Consider the following 16731-nt stretch of genomic DNA (forward strand, 5'->3'; position numbering starts at 1 on the left):
TCCCTCCCTCCCTCCCTCCCTCCCTCCCTCCCTCCCTCCCTCTCTTTTTTTTCTCTTTCTTTCCAGAACATACTGATTAAGTTGGGAGTGCTAAAGCAGGTATGCTAAAATGGCAAAAACTTGTCCTCACAGAATAAAAAGATAAATAGGTCAGATGTGAAGAGAAAGATAGAAGGACAGACAGGTAGCTAGAGCAATCTACAAATAGCAACAACAACAACAACAAAATTCTTATTTGTGTTTGGTGTTCTCTTACACCAAATGTACATACATTGCTGTAGTAATCCAGTAAGGGCTAATTTCTAGCAGATCCCTTTGGGGGAACCATTGACTAGCACAGAATAATCCTCCCATGTGTATAATTAATACACCCCCACAAACAAACAAGAGTTTTATGCTGCTTAAACTTCTAAGTTGCAAAAAGCTCATGCTGCTGACTTCAGTGAGCCACGTTCTTTGATAAATATTTGTAAGACGTAGAAAAATTGTTTAATGATTCTCAATATACAAAGCAGAGAAACTTTAAAATAAAGTAGAGAAATAAGCTAATGAATGGCAAGGCTCTGGTCACATTTTTTTTTGGAGAAAAACTTCCAGAGAACTGAGTGAGAGTGGAGATTTCTTGGAATAAATTGGGCAGGAAATTCATGCTTTGGAGATAGACCAGCAAAAAAATCTATGTGCTGTCAAATATTTTAAGTAACAGAGAGGAATTGAACGTGTGCATAGGCCTTCTATTGCATCCTTACATGAATGAATTTTGTTCCAAATTAGGCAGACAATAAACTGAAATAATTCCTATTTATGTGACTTACAATTTATCTTCAACTGTAATTTTTCTAACACATAAGTAAAAGTAAAGAAATGGAACATACATAAGCCTTGAATTCAGACATTTTAAGTCAAGAGTCTGTCTTTTGTTGTCTTGTCTTACAAAAAATAATTCAATTCTCAGTCATTTTTAATCTAGTTCACTTTAAATATGAGTGATATATACATTTCTTTGCAAAATGATGTAAGCAGTAACATTTTTTGTGTGTTTTACCAGTGTACAATGTTTAGAATAAAGCCTTTATAGTGTTTATAACTACTGTACACATACGTAGTCTGAATGTTGCTAGACTACAGTTTTGAATAAAGCTGTAATATTATATTCCTGTAGCTTGAACTGAAAGTAAGTACACAATGGGTACTTTTGTGAGATTTACTGTTATTTCATTCCTTATGGAGATGTAAGTTTCAAGGTTGTGTAGCATATAAGCATTTTCCTTAATGCAATCGATTTTGCTTCAGTCATTTAAACAGCTGTCAGAAAATAGTTGGGAAGGAATCAGAAAACGATGGTAATTTGCCAGTTGAAATGTTTAGCTAGTGTTGCAAAATTCAAAAGCAGAATGTTCTTTTAATGCCACAAACCTGTGAGCGGGTCAATTGATCTGAGAATTTTCATGTTACCTCCTCTCTTACATTTACCTAACTATTTTGGGTCAGATCTTTGGCCCCAGGCTGGATGGACACGTTAGCAGTGCTGGCAGAGCAGAGAGGCAGGAGACCTGTAGTAATTGGCCATCAGAGGATTTCCTTGGCAAAGAGGAGATGAGGGAGACAGGAGTGGTTTGAAGCCAGGGTATGTAGCCATACATCACCATTGCTCACAGATCTGAAGAGATAGGCAGATTACTGTTGGATTTTGGAAATCTCAGCCAGGCAGAAAACATCCTTGAGCAGACACTGTAACGATGTACAACTGAGCTGAGTTGTAACCTGTAGCTCTCGGTAAAGGTTGTTTTCATGTCCTCTCTTCAAGATCCTCTGAAAGGCAAAACTCCGCCTAGATTCAATGATTAAACACGTGGACTTTAATGTTATTAAATATACTACAAAAATGAATGTCTTTAAGAACTACAAATAAAAGAAAATATAATGGCCAGAGTAATAAATTAGAAACTCCAACTCTCCCTTTCCAGAAGGAGCATGGTTAGACTAAAAATATATGTTCTTTGACTTCTTTGCCCTGCCAAACCCCGTAGAACTTAATTAACTAAAAAATGACAACACTCATCTCTAGTAACATATATAATCCATAGAGTTTCTGATACCTTAAAATATGGCTTTCTGGGATGTAATGCAGTGACTTGAGCAGAATTTACAGTGACACCATTATCATCCCTAAATGATCAAGGCTCATGTTAGAGGTAGGTGCCCAGTTACTGGGCATGTGTGGTAGCCCATGTTAAAGTGCTATAGCAAATTTTCACTAGCAAGTGGGTTCAAGTAGGAGACATTTCCCATTTAGGTGGTACAGTTAACACATGTTTACAATTCTGTAGTGAGATAGAAGTAATTTAAAGCTCACAGTTATTACCCACTCTGCAGCAGGCATGCATACTGCGTTTGATTTTTGTTTAACATGCTAAAAAGAGCTGTGTTGATGAATGACAAATTCAGTACGCCTTCAACTTTTCTGTTATACCAATCAAGTTCTTTACCAGATAGATTCACTCTATCATTTGTCATGTATTTAGTGCAGTCTTAATTAAAAGGCAACTCTGTAAATTCTGCTTCATTATGCTAAGATGACCTACTCCCTTTATACTTTGAAATAGGTCATACTTAGACAAATGTACCCCGTCCCATTGAAATGTGGATATGCAAAAAAGTTTTGCTCACTAGATAAACATTTGAAAGAATATATGAATTTCCTAACTTAGTGTAAAGCTTAACTCTGACAACTTAAGTATATCAAGACAGCTCACAGCCCTGTCCTAAACAATTTTTTTTCCTTCTTGCTGCTTATAAAAGTACATTGCTATTAAAAAAAAAAAAAAAAGTGGGGGGTGGGGGGACTTTTCTAATAGGGGGGAGGGGAACTAGGGTTCTGATCCTTAACATCATCTATAACAAAAGAGCAGCTTGCACTCAAAGATGCTTGAGTATATTCTACATCTCCAGTCAGAAGTGTTGTAAAACCAACTTTTCTCAAAACAGCTTTTAGCATTGATCCTGTGGTGTTCTTTGATGAACAGCAAAGGATTTTTTGTTTTGCTAATGTATCTGTTCTAAGAAATATCAGAACAACTAGCAGTTGTTGGACAGACAGATTGAAGAAAATTAAGTGTATATGGCTCAGTGACAAATATGTAGAATTTTTCTGTTACCATGTGTGGTTTCTTTTTCCTTTGCTTTGTGGAAACAGTCACTAATGTGAACAATTTCTGTGTCTAAAAGTTTGTGGAGGAGGTACCTGTAGGTTTTTTAACAGTAGTAGTTTATATGCCTGACAACATGCAGTCTTAAAACAGAAACGTTCCCATGTGAGGTAGGTGTTCAATTTTATGGATAAAGTTTTGAAAGATGTTTGCAGCAAATCACTTGCAAGCAAACGCAATGGCTGAAAATTGTTTTCACAGAACATTCTTCAGACCATTTAAAAAGTGAAAATTTAGTGAAAAATCCCTAGCTGTTTGTAAATCATCTGCAAATCATCATTTGCAAACAGGAGTATAATGACTGTGTCAAATGAATTACCACGATGTTTTTGCTCACTGCTAGCCAGGTGTACCATACTTATACAACAGATGTTTGAATTTCTCAAGCTGTGCAGAGGCTGTAAGAGTCAGGCTAGCAGTACCAGCAATGAAGGTAGTACATAATGCTATTTGAATATTCTCTTACATAAACTGTTCATGATTTGACTGTCTCTGTTGGTTCCTAAACCTGAAGTACTTTGGTTTCCCAATAACTCTGTGGTGTGGTATTTATCAAACCTGGAATTTGGTCAATGAATGATAAAGACCTAACATTTAGGGTCTTGTAAATAAGTTGTACATTATTTGTGTCTTGATTTAGCTATTGATTAAAGATTTGTGAGAGGCTGGTTTATGCAAAGCGTATTTTTATCTCCTTTTGAATTTTAGCATAGAGTAACACAGTGATCAGGAAGTAAGAGATTTGTTAGACTATTCTAACACATCTGACGCTCTTTCTTCTGCTAAAATTGTAAAATACAGGGATCTCTAATACTTGGTCAATATTGCTCTAAAGAAGGTTGGGAGACATTGAAATACAAGATGAAAATAGACATGTCTATCCAATAACCAGTCAATAGTAAAACAGAAATTTCCAGAGCACTGGAGTATTTCTGGTACTGGAATTTGTATGGAATATCTAAAGTATGATGTTCTCTTCCTCTGGACAAGTTACATTCCTTCTTTTTCTCTCACCTTTACTAAAGGTAATGGTTCAAAAAAAAAAAAAAAGTATTTGGAGGTGTCTTTAAATATGGGAAGTGTTATTAATTAATCCAGATGTAAAAAGTAGATTTAATTAATTCATAGCCAATAAAGGCTTGACCATGTAAGGAGTTCAGCAGCCTGACCTATACTCAAAGCAGTTGAATGTATGTACATCATTGTAAGAAGAGACATCGCATCATTTTTAACAGTTGAACTATGCACATGCTATAATCAAGCATCTGTTGAATTGCTTGACTGTCAGTGATAGCAGCCAGTTCTAGTCAAATCGTGGTATTGATCCAGCATGTTAAAAAACATCACTAACAACGTAAAAAAGACATTATATGGTACAAAGTTCTACATCAGCAGCTAAGATGTACCAAAAGCAGAGGCAGTGCACCCTTAATTGAGTCTCTCCATGTATTTGCATTGTGAAAGTGAATCAGATCTGCTATGGGATCCTCAGGAATGTTTTGGTTTCTGCAGACTGTTCATTACTACACAAAAAAGAGCACTTGTTCTTTTTTTCTGAAGTACTTGGCTTCAAAAGCTCAGTCCCAAATCCCAAAGAACAAATGGCATTCTGATCATGGATTTGAATAAAAATCAAGAGCCAGAAATAAAATATCAAAAGTATTTCTAAGTGATGTAGGAGTCTATCTAACAGTTAGTAAATCGTAAATCTAGCACTTAGCAATAGTAAATGACATCCTTACAGAAAGATAGACGATGTTACTTAGTCACCTGCATGCCATTTAAGCACTTACAGGTAATTTGAGGTCCCATCATAACAGACACAAAACAAAAGCTCTTGTCAGGAGTTTGGAGGATGTAGATTTTGGACACCGGATGTCTGTTGCAGCAGTTAGGTATCACACAGGCGTCTAAAGTCTTTTGAAGATCTCTGTCCAAGTGCTACTTTGCAGTATGGTTTAAATAAACACACAAAATACATGAACAAATCAAATTCTGGTAGTTACTAAACAGTTTACTCTCCAGTTGCACCTGGGGGGAGCTCAGGTGAACCAATACCGTACAGGACCAGACTGTGAACCCCAGACGAATGCATGCAGCCCTTGTAGGAAATCACCGCTTTGAGTTGGACTTGCAGAAAGGCATCCCTCCTCTGAACAGAGGTAATCACGTTCCCATCTTGCTTTTCCTTCCAGACAACAGCCTCAAATTCCAATCACCACGGGAACGGGGGTTGTCTATCCTGGTGCTATTACCATGGCAACTACCACACCATCGCCTCAGATGACATCGGATTGCTCGAGCACCTCTGCCAGCCCTGAGCCCAGCATCCCCGTCATTCAGAGCACTTACGGTATGAAGACGGACAGCGGAAGCCTTGCTGGAAATGAAATGATAAACGGAGAGGATGAAATAGAAATGTACGAGGACTATGAGGATGATCCCAAATCAGACTATAGTAGCGAAAATGAAGCCCATGAGGCAGTCAGTGCCAACTGAGGAGTGTTCACAGAATTAAAGTACTCAGACTCACTTGGGGTTTTTTTGGATTTTTTTTTTGAACAAAAAGTTCTTAAAGAGCCTGCATGCATGTGTGGCTCCTACAGTTACATCAGCAGAATGGTCTTAAATGTTTCTTAACGTGTGAGACAGATTGTTTCCCTAATTTTTCATGAACTTTTTTTGTTTTGTTTTATTTTTTTTTTAATTTAGATGAAGACATATATTAAATATCAGACATCAGGACTTGAAAAGTTATATGAATCGATAGCTGTCTTACAAGTCTTACCTTTTGTCTTTTACCTTTTGGATGCTGATAAAGGTTTAAGTTACTGTTTTAGATGGGGGTTATACATTCTCACTCAGGTATGCTGTGCCAGCCTACAGGTTGTGAATGTGTTTTTATTCTGGATTATTTTAGAAAACAAAAACTGCAGATTTCATATTGTGAAACAGAACAAGTCCGCAAGTGTGCACATCTGTGCATCATAGCTCATCTTTAAAAAATCGTCTCTGAATTCCATTTTTTTTCCATATGTATAGCTGAACTTCTGATGTGCCAAACTTTTCATAACTTTTGAATCTTAACATTTAAAAAAAAAGTCTTAAAGGAGACACTGTAAAGTCTTAGACAATCCTTTGGCATCTTAAAAATATATATATATAAAACCTAATTTTTTTTTCCAGAAAATGGTAAAGTACTCAGGAATCTGGAGACAGGATATTCTTAAGTAGTGAACATGGTTGCCATAGTGCATGTGCCCAATTGCTTTTGCCTCTTGATGCCATTAGTGTGAAATTTTAAGTAAGCACAAAAGAGCGATCACCAGCTATGGACAGGCCTGTCTTAGCAGTGTGAGGCCACCTCTGACTACATTCTTTACCCCTTTGCTTTTAACCCTTGCATTCAGTCTTAACACATTTTCTCTTAAATAATTTATTCATTCCAGAATGTCAAGGGTCCAAATACTTAATATTTATTTTTAAAAGTACTGTTGGTGGCATTACACTTACAATTCCTTATTGATATTTTAAAGAGTGCTTTCTTTCTCTTCCCCTGAATTACACAGGTATATGAAAATAAAAGCGCACCTGCTACTAAAATGAATATGACATTTATGAATGAGAAATTCAGTTGTTTCCATAACACTATATGTTCAAGGAGCACTTGTAAACACTCAGCTTTATATAATGCAAAATAGAGTACTTATATATGTACATACAGTACAAATACTCCTAAACTTTGTGTTTATAGTTAGAAACCTCTATACTTAGATGGACAGCAAAGGCTGATGTAAAATCCAAATTGCACGTAGAGTCCACCGTGATGAATTTTTAGGGCCTGTAGAATCCTGCAGTGAATCATGGCTCCACACCTCACCTTCCTGTTGTCACCTGAAGGAACTACCTGCTACCTTGAGTATTTATGCAGTGATTTATATGTGAGACTCCCAGTGGGGGAGGGAAGGCCACAAAAATATCTGGCTTGCAAAGCGGGGCATACGGTGCATCAAAAATATTTATTGAATACTAGTCATGTGGGAATGCGAGCCAGATCTTGATGCATGTTTGTCAAGTGCTTTGGGATCTTTGGATGTAAGGTGCTACACAAACTATTTTTTTTTTAAAAATTGTATTACTACTGGAAACAATGCAATTGCTAGAGAAAATTCTGGGAAATATACAAGAGTGAGATTGAAAGATGGAGAGTTTTTTAATGTTCAGAAATGTCTAAGAAATTGCCTTTATTTTTTTCCCTCGCATTCTGCTCATGTTCATAAATACATCACTGTATATAATATGCAGATCAAGTGGGCCTAGTGAATACATGTGCTGAAACTCCTCAACACCCTCAGCTTTTAGTTTGAATTGGCTATGTTCAGCAGGTCGACGATCAATTCAGATTCAGGCTGAGAGGTGTGAGCGGGCCTAGAGCAGCTCTTCTCGAAATCTGTGGGAATCTTCCCCCAGAGCCAAACGGGCTTTGTTTAAGGCCCAGACAATGAAGTATAGTACTAATGCTGGTCATCCTCATGCTGTTGTGCTATCTTGCAGAAGTTCATGTGAGGTGGAAGGACAAGATGCTGTATCAGGAGCTGTCATTTTCTTCATAGCCCCAGTAATACCTCTTAGAGCAGAGCGAGCCATTGTTGCCCCTGATCATATTTAGATGTGCGAGAACAACCCCAAAACAAAGATTGTTCAGTTTACAGAATATATAAAGATAATGACATAGAAACACAACGGTCAGATTCTCTGACCATTTTGTAATTTGGAGCAAGATGCTATATTTTAAATATTTATTTAAATGTGTTCTGAGTCCACGTCTCATAAGCAATAAACTGGTCTAGCCAAGACTTGAAAGGCATACGCTGTGTCGTTAGCTGGTGAGCGCCCTCTTTAAGCTGGCTAAGGTACTGATAGAAAGTGGGTTTTGTTCTTACAGTTGCTTGGTAATTTGAACTGTTTTTAATACATTCAGCTCAGATTGGGGGGAGGGTATCATTATTTCCTTAAAAAGAAAAAAAAAAAAAAGACTATTTATTAATGTCTTACATAATTCTTCTGTTAGAAGTATCTCTCCCTCCCCCCATGTCACTTCTCTCTTGCTCTCTCTTTTTTTTTTCTGGTTTTGTTGCATCGGTAGAATGCTGTATTGCTAGCATTGTATTTTATGTAATTATTTTTTTGCACAGAGGCAAACATTTAGATTAGTTGGTTAATTTTTTTTTAAATTTTATGACCATGCCAAAATAATATTCTGCAGGCTTGTGGAGAACAAAGGACTGTTCTTTAGGACTGAAACTTGATTTTGCTTGTAGTACAAAAAAACACACACTCACAGATGTTGTTTCGTAAGTGTTATAAGCACTGGATATAAATGGTATTTTTTATCACTTCTGACTAATGTGAAACTGTTGTACGAAAACTACATGAACAAAAGTCATCTGTTTCGACTCGTGTGGGCCTGCCTCACAGTTGCCGGATTTGAGTCATTTTTTATGTCTTGTTATTTCATTTATTTATGCAAAATACATGTATGTATGAACACTTTGTTTTAGCTCCAGCCCTGCCTCAGTGCTGATGCTCTCTGTGTTAAAGCCACATTCTTGAAAATGACTGGCTGTTCAGGAATCGCCAGCTGGTAAAATTGCGTTTATTGGCTGGGGAAGTGGGAGGAACATATTTGAATCTGAATTGTGCATATGAGCATTTTATTCTATTTATTAGCCGACATTGGCTCTAAAATGTCAGTAGAAATCAAGGAAGGACAATCATAAGGATAAAAAACACCATTTTTACTTTATTAATCGGAGCTCAAAACAAAGTTTTTGATGAAATTACCATCTCATTTTAGATTTTTTTTAAATTGTGTAAATATAACATAGGAAATAGAATTTTATTTTTTGTTCATGGATACTTAGTGAAGTATAAGTTATGTATTTACTTTTGTTCTATATCAGTGTATGTTGGTCCATATTAAATGCTGACAAGTCACTGTACCTCATGTAGATGCTGAATTTCCACCCGCAGTGTGAGCGCAGTATTGTGGACCTGTAGCTGGGACAGCAAGTTGCCTCACTTGTGCTCTCACTGGTTTTTGATAGCCTATCCCACAAACACAGAATACTTTTTCCTTTCTTAGAAAGTTGATACATTAAACATGCCAAGTTTCTGATACAGCTGATAGGAAACAACAGTTTGTTTTCTGAATCCAAGTAAAACTGAATTAATATTTTAATTCTTAACAAGAATGGCATTTGGAAGTCAAAAGCATATTCCTGGAAAGATTGTCATGACTAAGATGGTCCTTGCAATGCAATCGAGACTTAGTAATATCAAACCTTTATTTTCTACGTTAACTAAATCATACTTCTGTCATATTAGGCTATAATACTGGGCAAAACAAGTTCCCACAAAATATAAAGAGGACGTATGGAGCTGCTTTTTAACTGTTGTGTTTAAGCCCCCCTTAATAACACTGACTGAAAAAAAAACACCAACTCCATTCAGGGAATGCAAAAATATAGTAATACTATTTTCTCTGTGAACAAACAGTTTATTTAATTAACAGATACAATATATATTCTTTTTGGAAAATTAGCAAATACTTATTTCCAAGAGAACACTCCTGAAACAGTCTGATACCAGCTAGAATAGTTCACTTCATGTTTGATAAAAACAGGGCTCAGGTTTATGTGGAGGAATGACTCAGATGAAATGGCCCAGTTCTGGTCGGCACGTGTGCTTGGGCGTCACCAGTTAGTTTGTGCAACTGCCCGCTGGGAATACACGGGATCACAGAGTGCTCCTGAATCAGTGCACTCAGGTGCAGCGTGAGGCAAGGGGGAGGGCAAAAACGGGATTGCTCCAGGTTGGGAACGCAAAGCAAACAACGGCATTGCAAAGCGTACAGCAGTCAGCGGAGGACAGATACTGCTCCGAGCGTAAACACAACCACCTCCCAGTGCCATCAGAACCATGGTCCTCTCGCGGGGTTGGCTTTCCGGATTCAGTTTTGGGTCATATCAATGACGTGACGTTTCAAAAATCATTTCCTAGCAAAACATACTACGGGATTAACACTCCCACCCTCCCCCAGCAAAACACGCACCTACCCGATCACTTTTAAGCACGTCAGTACTTCTGTGGTGGTCACGAGGACCAGTAAAGTGCTTGTGTTCAGCAGGGTAATCTTTGCTGAACCGGTCCACAGTGCGAACAGCTGCGCTGGAGATGCGGCCAGCAGAATGTATGATAGAGTTCTTCATGTTTTTCTGAGACGTTGATGAATGGGCTTGGGCCCTCTGAGTTTTGCATGCTTTTTTAGATTCAAGTTGGCACTTAAGCATGTTCTTTTAAAAGAATAATGTTATATGACCTCATCTGATCTTTTACAAAACACTTTTTTGCTTTAAAAAACAACTTCCCCCAAACCGATTTTTTAAATAACCCATTAACGTGATTTTTCTCGAATCAAACTACATTTTTGATATACTGTAATGTACTACTACAGAAGGAAAAAAAAGATATATGTTTATGCAAATATATTTCATTTTAATCCATCACCCTTTTCTAAGCACTAGATTTGTTGGAAATGGTGACAAAGAAGTATTCTGAGATTTCACACGCTGGGTAAAAAGGGGGTGGGGTGGGGTGAACCAGGCTAAAGGAAAACTTATCAAATTGGTATTTATGGCAATATGAAAGCTATAAAGCAACTTAGTGACATGGCTTGCTTTGTAATTTCCGCTTTCTAAAAACCACAAGTGAGGTCCTTGGTGCTCTTGGAGTATGGGGAATGTGCAAATATTTAACTGTTTGTATGCTGCACATTGCAGACCTGCTAGTGTGCATTCTCCGTTTGTCTTCCTTTGTCATTTGTTTTTTGCTTTCTAGAAAGCAATGTTGTTTTTTTTTTTTTTTTCTTGTACCCTTCTTCAGCTTGTAGCAAACTAGAATGCTTAGCATTTATGTTCATTCATTATTGTATTTCCCATGTACAAATTTTTTTATTACATTAAGACAAGCTTATAAGCTGTTACTACATAACTTATCTTACTGTAACTCTTATTTCCTGACATTGTAATTTGTTTGTGATGTATATTGTGAGATTGTACTCTATGTTAATTTAATCAGCACAATTCACTGACATGCTGGACTGACATGCTAGCTGCTGTTTCAAATTGTAAAGTTTGTGTAGAGCTGTTGGGACAACTGAGACTCTCTTGTCAAGGTACTATGCTTTGATTCCTATAGCAACACTGTGGGTGCAGCTCTTGATGGCGAGGGCTGCTTGTTGGGCACCCACTGGCTAATTTAACAGGCAGGTTTTCTTTGTAGAAATTCTATATACAATGCAGGTACCTACCTGGGCCCATGGCCGGTAATTATTTGGGCGTGTAGAGGAAAAACTAGTGTCTATTGCTGCTTTGAATATGTTTTAAAGTCTGAAAATGTAAATAGTTTATCAAAAAAATCTTGTACAGTCCAGTGTAAAGTTTTTAAATGAACTTAAAAGGTTGCCATCACATCTCACACTCTCCTCTTGATACAGGAAGAAAAAAAAAAAAAAGAGAAAGAAAAAAGTTTGCTAAGGATATTGAGAAAAATAATCTGTTCTCAACAACAACAAAAAAGAGAATAGTTATTCTTAGCTCTGCTTCATTGCATAAACAGACTTCTTGAATTTTGTTGTGCAGTATTGACGTGAGGTAAATTAAATATTAAATAATCTTTCAGTGGTACTTTTAAGAGTCTTCTCCTCCTCTGCCTCAGTTATTAATGGAAAAGACAAAATTGAAAGACACTGTCCATATACAGTATGTTCCGGTGTACGTTGGCACCTTACCTACATGTTTCGGGTGGGGGGGTATTTTTTTTTTTTTTTTTTTTTTTTTTTTTTGCACAAGGTGCTTTCCTGATATGTTAAACATGTCATCTTTGGGTGATTCAGTATATGCCATGACAGGGGTTTAGACCCCTCAGGGGAGTGTCTATAAGACTGCCTATTTATGCTCATTTACCTCAAGACTGTCCTCTCTACCCTTAATCTATTCACCATCACTCCATCTTTTGTACTGCTGTTGACACTTACAAATTAAAGATAAATTTTGTTTTATGAGATGTGTGTGTGACTTCTTCTATGCATCCTTTATTATTCCCTTGAAGTTTGCATTAAAAATTGACTGTGAGGAGCTGATGGAAAGGAAAATGCAACTAGGCCCATTCAGCTGGCCTCCTTTAAATTCAGCAACTGAAATCCTCCAGCTCTTAGGTTTTCCCCATGCCTTTATATTCTACGAAGGCATTTATCAGCCTCTGACATCCATTAACACCATATGCTGCAAAAGACATGCATGATAACCAACTTAATTTGATAATATTCACTGGGCACCGCTGGTTTTGTAAGCAGAAAGTGCTGTTGGTAGCAACATAATCTCAGTAGGATTTTTATTGAGTAGAAATGAGACAAAACTGTTCTCATGTTCCTTCTTTCTTTGCCTTCCCTTTTCCACCCGCGTATAACATTAAACAAACTAACCAAACTTGACAACAAAAAAACCCTGTAGTTGCCATATTGCCATGTCTGTAAACTGCTACCATTTGTGTATTATGATTGGCTTTTGACATTGTAATTAGTCATGGTTCTCATAGAAAAAGAATAAATTACATTGAAGTATACTGTACTCTAATGTAACAGAACATTTTGATTGTGCATTACATCAGATTTCAGTCTAGTTTCAGTTATTACACAAACCACCCTGAAACATCTAAGTGGGAAAGAATCCTTACTTCCCCAGAGAGAGCATCATACATGAAATTATTAAAAATGACATACTGCATTATAAATCTGTGTGATGAAATACTTCAGGGTCAGAAGCGGATGGAATGAAGTTGCTGACCAATGTGTTATAATGAATAAATACATAAATATTGACTTGAGCGTTTTAAGCTTTGGTTTCTGATAAGCAGTCAACTAGTTACTCAGTCGAACTGCAACACTAAAGTGCTCTTGAAGGGAAGGCAGCAAAAAATCTGTATTTCTACTACTTAATATAGAGCAATTTGCACAAGGTGGCAATGGCCATGCTGTGTATTTGAAAAGCAGAATTATGGCACTGGACAGCAGTCAGTCCAGCTGAAGCTACTAGAGTCAAAGGCAGCTGGAGGAGAAGCACCATGTCATTGTGCCTGGATTTTATTTTCATACGATAGGCCCGATATAGGGTCCAATCCTCTGCTATGTATTTTCATATTGCTCCACTTACGTCAACTTATGCCATCCCCAATTTTAGCTTTTTCTGATTTTTTTTTTCTTTTTTTTTTTTTTTTTTTCTCCCCCTGCCTTACTACGTGATTTGTCTCCTTTCATTGCTGAAATCTGCAGCTGTGAGTAATGATCAGTCGTCTGGGAAACACTGACGGTGTTCTCCATCAGCTGGGTTGTTGTTATATAGGTGCAATGAAAAGCGAGCTGAGGAATGGCATGCAACAAGTCACTGCTTCCTACAGCAGCAAGAGACAAAAATGATTACTTGACAGCTCTGGATGTCAGTCTAAAATATATATATTCAATTGTATCACACAGGCCAGTGTGCTGTGTGCAGCGGTCTTCTGGAGAAGGTAGCATTGGAGGCCACAGGTGCCCAAGGAGCAGCCTGCCCTTGTGCTGGCACCGTGCGGTCTCCTTCCCTCTGAGCGACTTTGCCATGCTGGGTTCCATGCGCCAGCCTTGTCAGCATTCTAAATGGCCAGCTTAGGCTTCAGGAACATTGCTAACAACACAGCGTGTGCATCAGGGCCCCACGAGAGAAAGCTATCACAGTGCTGGACGAATAATAACAAAATCTCGGACCCCAGAGATACATCAGGTATTCCAGTCGCCGCAGCATCGCATGAAAGCCACGTGAATTCTCTGGCACCGCACAAGTGACAGCGCGCAGCGGAGATGAGAACCGAGCTGCTCCTGCTGCCCGGGTCCGTTCTCCTTCCTTCAGACACGGTTCTCCCTCCAGCTGAGTGCCCAGACGCAGCCTTGGAGCACAACCTCCACTCACCAGCTGCAGCTGCAGCTTCCCCAGGCACCCCCGGGGCTTGCGGCAGTTTGGGGGCTTCAGGACTGCAAGGCTGGGCACGAGAGCCCGTCCCCCCGCTGGCTGCCGGGGCTGGGGTTCTGCTGCGGCAATTATTTGCTACCGCAGCAGCCTGACAGCTCGCACAGGATGGGAGTGGGGGGAAACAGTAATTGATTTATTTCTTTAATATATGGTTTACAATAGAAAATATGAGCTCCAGGTTGTGTCTCCAAGCAGTTAATGACCAGCTGGGTTAAGGGCCTTCAAATAGTGCCATTGGTCATTAACTGCCAGGAAGTATCCTTCCTGTCATCTATTATTGCTTAATTGTATCAAGACCCACTACAGTGAAGGACTGTTAAATCTGCAGATTAATTGGAATCTGACCCTTAGTCATTTTAATAATATCAAGGCTGCTGCAGGTTAGCGTTTGGGTTCTTGACATGACAGTCCATAACAAATTTCTTCAGAGCTGTTCTGCTTTATATTAATGCCTACTGGATGATTGACACAGTAAAACTTAATTGCCCTGTAGAAATCACTGTGGTCAGTTGTATTATGAACTACTTAGGGCCACTTTAATTTACTTTGACACCGCAGACTTTAAAAGCTTCTCTACTTCTATTAAAAGCTACTTAGAGGTCTGGTTGCTGTTGTAGTTCATTAGGAAAGGATCACTCCGCAACAGCAAAAGGTAATTATTAGAGCTTTAAATAATTCTCAAATAGGCAAATTACAAAAGAAATGCGTATTGATTATCGGGGTATTTTTTGCCACGCTTCTGGTTAATTAGTTACTAGCAGGGCATGTAAAGAAGCCAACTCATCATTTTAAATTAGTTTTCAAAAATAGGATGCATGCTCAGCACCTGTAAACATGACATGCAACCCGCCCCCTGACTCATGCATCACCTCTGCAACATCCAGCTTCAATTTTCTGCACGCAGTACCTCACACTTAAGACACGTAATTAAGCTCCTTTTTAAGTCAGGCTGCACAGGGTTGTGTTTAGAAACAAAAATATTGCGCTGTGATCCACCATCACATAGCAGGACCCTGGCACCACGCAAGCAGCAAATGGACAGGTGTCTCTGCCTTCTTTCCTTCAGCATCCAGCCATCCTGCCGGGCTGCTGAGGGGGGCGTCCCCGGCTCGGCGGGCAGCGCAGGGGGGTGTCCGGGCAGGTACAGGGACCGCGGGCAAATCAATTAGGTTTGCAGGCTGCCCTGGCAGCGATGGGCCTTGCTGATGAGTTTGGCAATGGTTCTTCATTTTTTTATTTTTTATTTTTAAATGGAGAACTGGGGCAGTCAGCCTACGTGCAACTGAAACGCCAAGCCCGTCAGGTTAGCGAAAATATTTAGGATGCTGTATTTCTCCCCTTTTTGGTAAGATCCAGTTAGAACAACACGCTTATTTCAGAAAATCTGGGGATCAAGGATCTTGATGGTCAAATTACTCAATCACAATGAAAGATTTGTTACTCAAACATCAGGAAATCCACCCTTGATGCAAGACTTCAGTCAATTCCCCCTGAATAGCTGCAGCTGCTGGAGAACCAAGGGGTAAGTGCTACGGAGGCAAAAACAGAAATCACCCAAGCCACCCGAAAAAAAAGCCCGCCACGTGCTGAGAGATCATGGAGGAATAAAGGCTTCTGGAACAGCCTTTGGGGGCAAACCACCGTCTTCCAGCAGCGCGCCCACGGAGTGCAGCGAGCTCTGAGTTCCAGAAAGTACCAGGCGGGCTGGCAAAGCACGGGAGAGGTCCTGCGGGTGAGGTGAGGCTCTCTGGACAACGCCTCTTACGGACAGGGCTGCAAAAGCCCCCTGACGGCACTGTGCCGTTCTGTCCGTCATACCGGTAGCGGCACCGCGACGTTAATGCGTGTGACACCGCTATCGGCCCTTGGCTGTGAGGTGACAAACGCGCTCCAGGGGCCCGGCGGGGCCGCGGTAACGGCCGGCCCCCTGCTCCGCGCGCGTGCCCCGGGCGGGCCCGGCCCAGAACCGTTATTAACGGCCTGCCGCGTGCTCTGCGCGTGCCCGAGGACCGTTATTAACGGTCGGCCGACGGCCTCGCCGGGCTGCCCCCCAGGTAAGCGTTGCCCCGCAGCTGAGGGGATGGAGGCGCTAGGCTCAACCCTCGTTCCACCCCCCCCCCCATCGCCCTGCCGGCGCCCTCCCCGGGTGGGTTTTCCCTCAGGTTTTGTAGCTGAGGAATCTGCCTTTAAATCTCTCTGCCCGCCGTCAGCGCGCCCCCGGGCCGCAGGTGGGGCACGACACCCGCGGCCCCCTCGCAGGGCTCTGCTGCGCAGGTGGTTCTTGTTGGCCGCAAGCTGGTGCAAAGGCTCACATGGGCTAGGTGCCCCCACCTGGCACGGATTTCTGATCTGGTGGGGCAAACCTGGCCGAAGAGAGGTTGGAGTTAGGTGAGAGGGTGAGG

General features: G+C 40.0%; 1 protein-coding gene across 13 annotated transcripts in view; it reads left to right on the top strand.

The window, feature by feature from the left end:
- Nucleotides 1–12333, top strand: part of SOX6 (SRY-box transcription factor 6) — a 383784-nt gene extending 371451 nt beyond the window's left edge. For 9 of the 13 annotated variants that reach the window (XM_035328699.1, XM_035328705.1, XM_035328703.1 and 6 more), the window contains one exon: nt 5405–12330. In XM_035328699.1, the coding sequence (XP_035184590.1) occupies nt 5405–5708 (304 nt within the window). In that variant the 3' untranslated portion in view covers nt 5709–12330. Of the gene's footprint in view, nt 1–5404 lie in introns of all 13 variants that reach the window. The other 4 variants (XM_035328701.1, XM_035328711.1, XM_035328713.1 and 1 more) reach the window with 1 other exon arrangement.
- Nucleotides 12334–16731: the final 4398 nt, after the last annotated feature.

Source organism: Oxyura jamaicensis, chromosome 5 (genome assembly GCF_011077185.1).
Source record: "Oxyura jamaicensis isolate SHBP4307 breed ruddy duck chromosome 5, BPBGC_Ojam_1.0, whole genome shotgun sequence".
Taxonomy (NCBI): Eukaryota; Metazoa; Chordata; class Aves; order Anseriformes; family Anatidae; genus Oxyura; species Oxyura jamaicensis.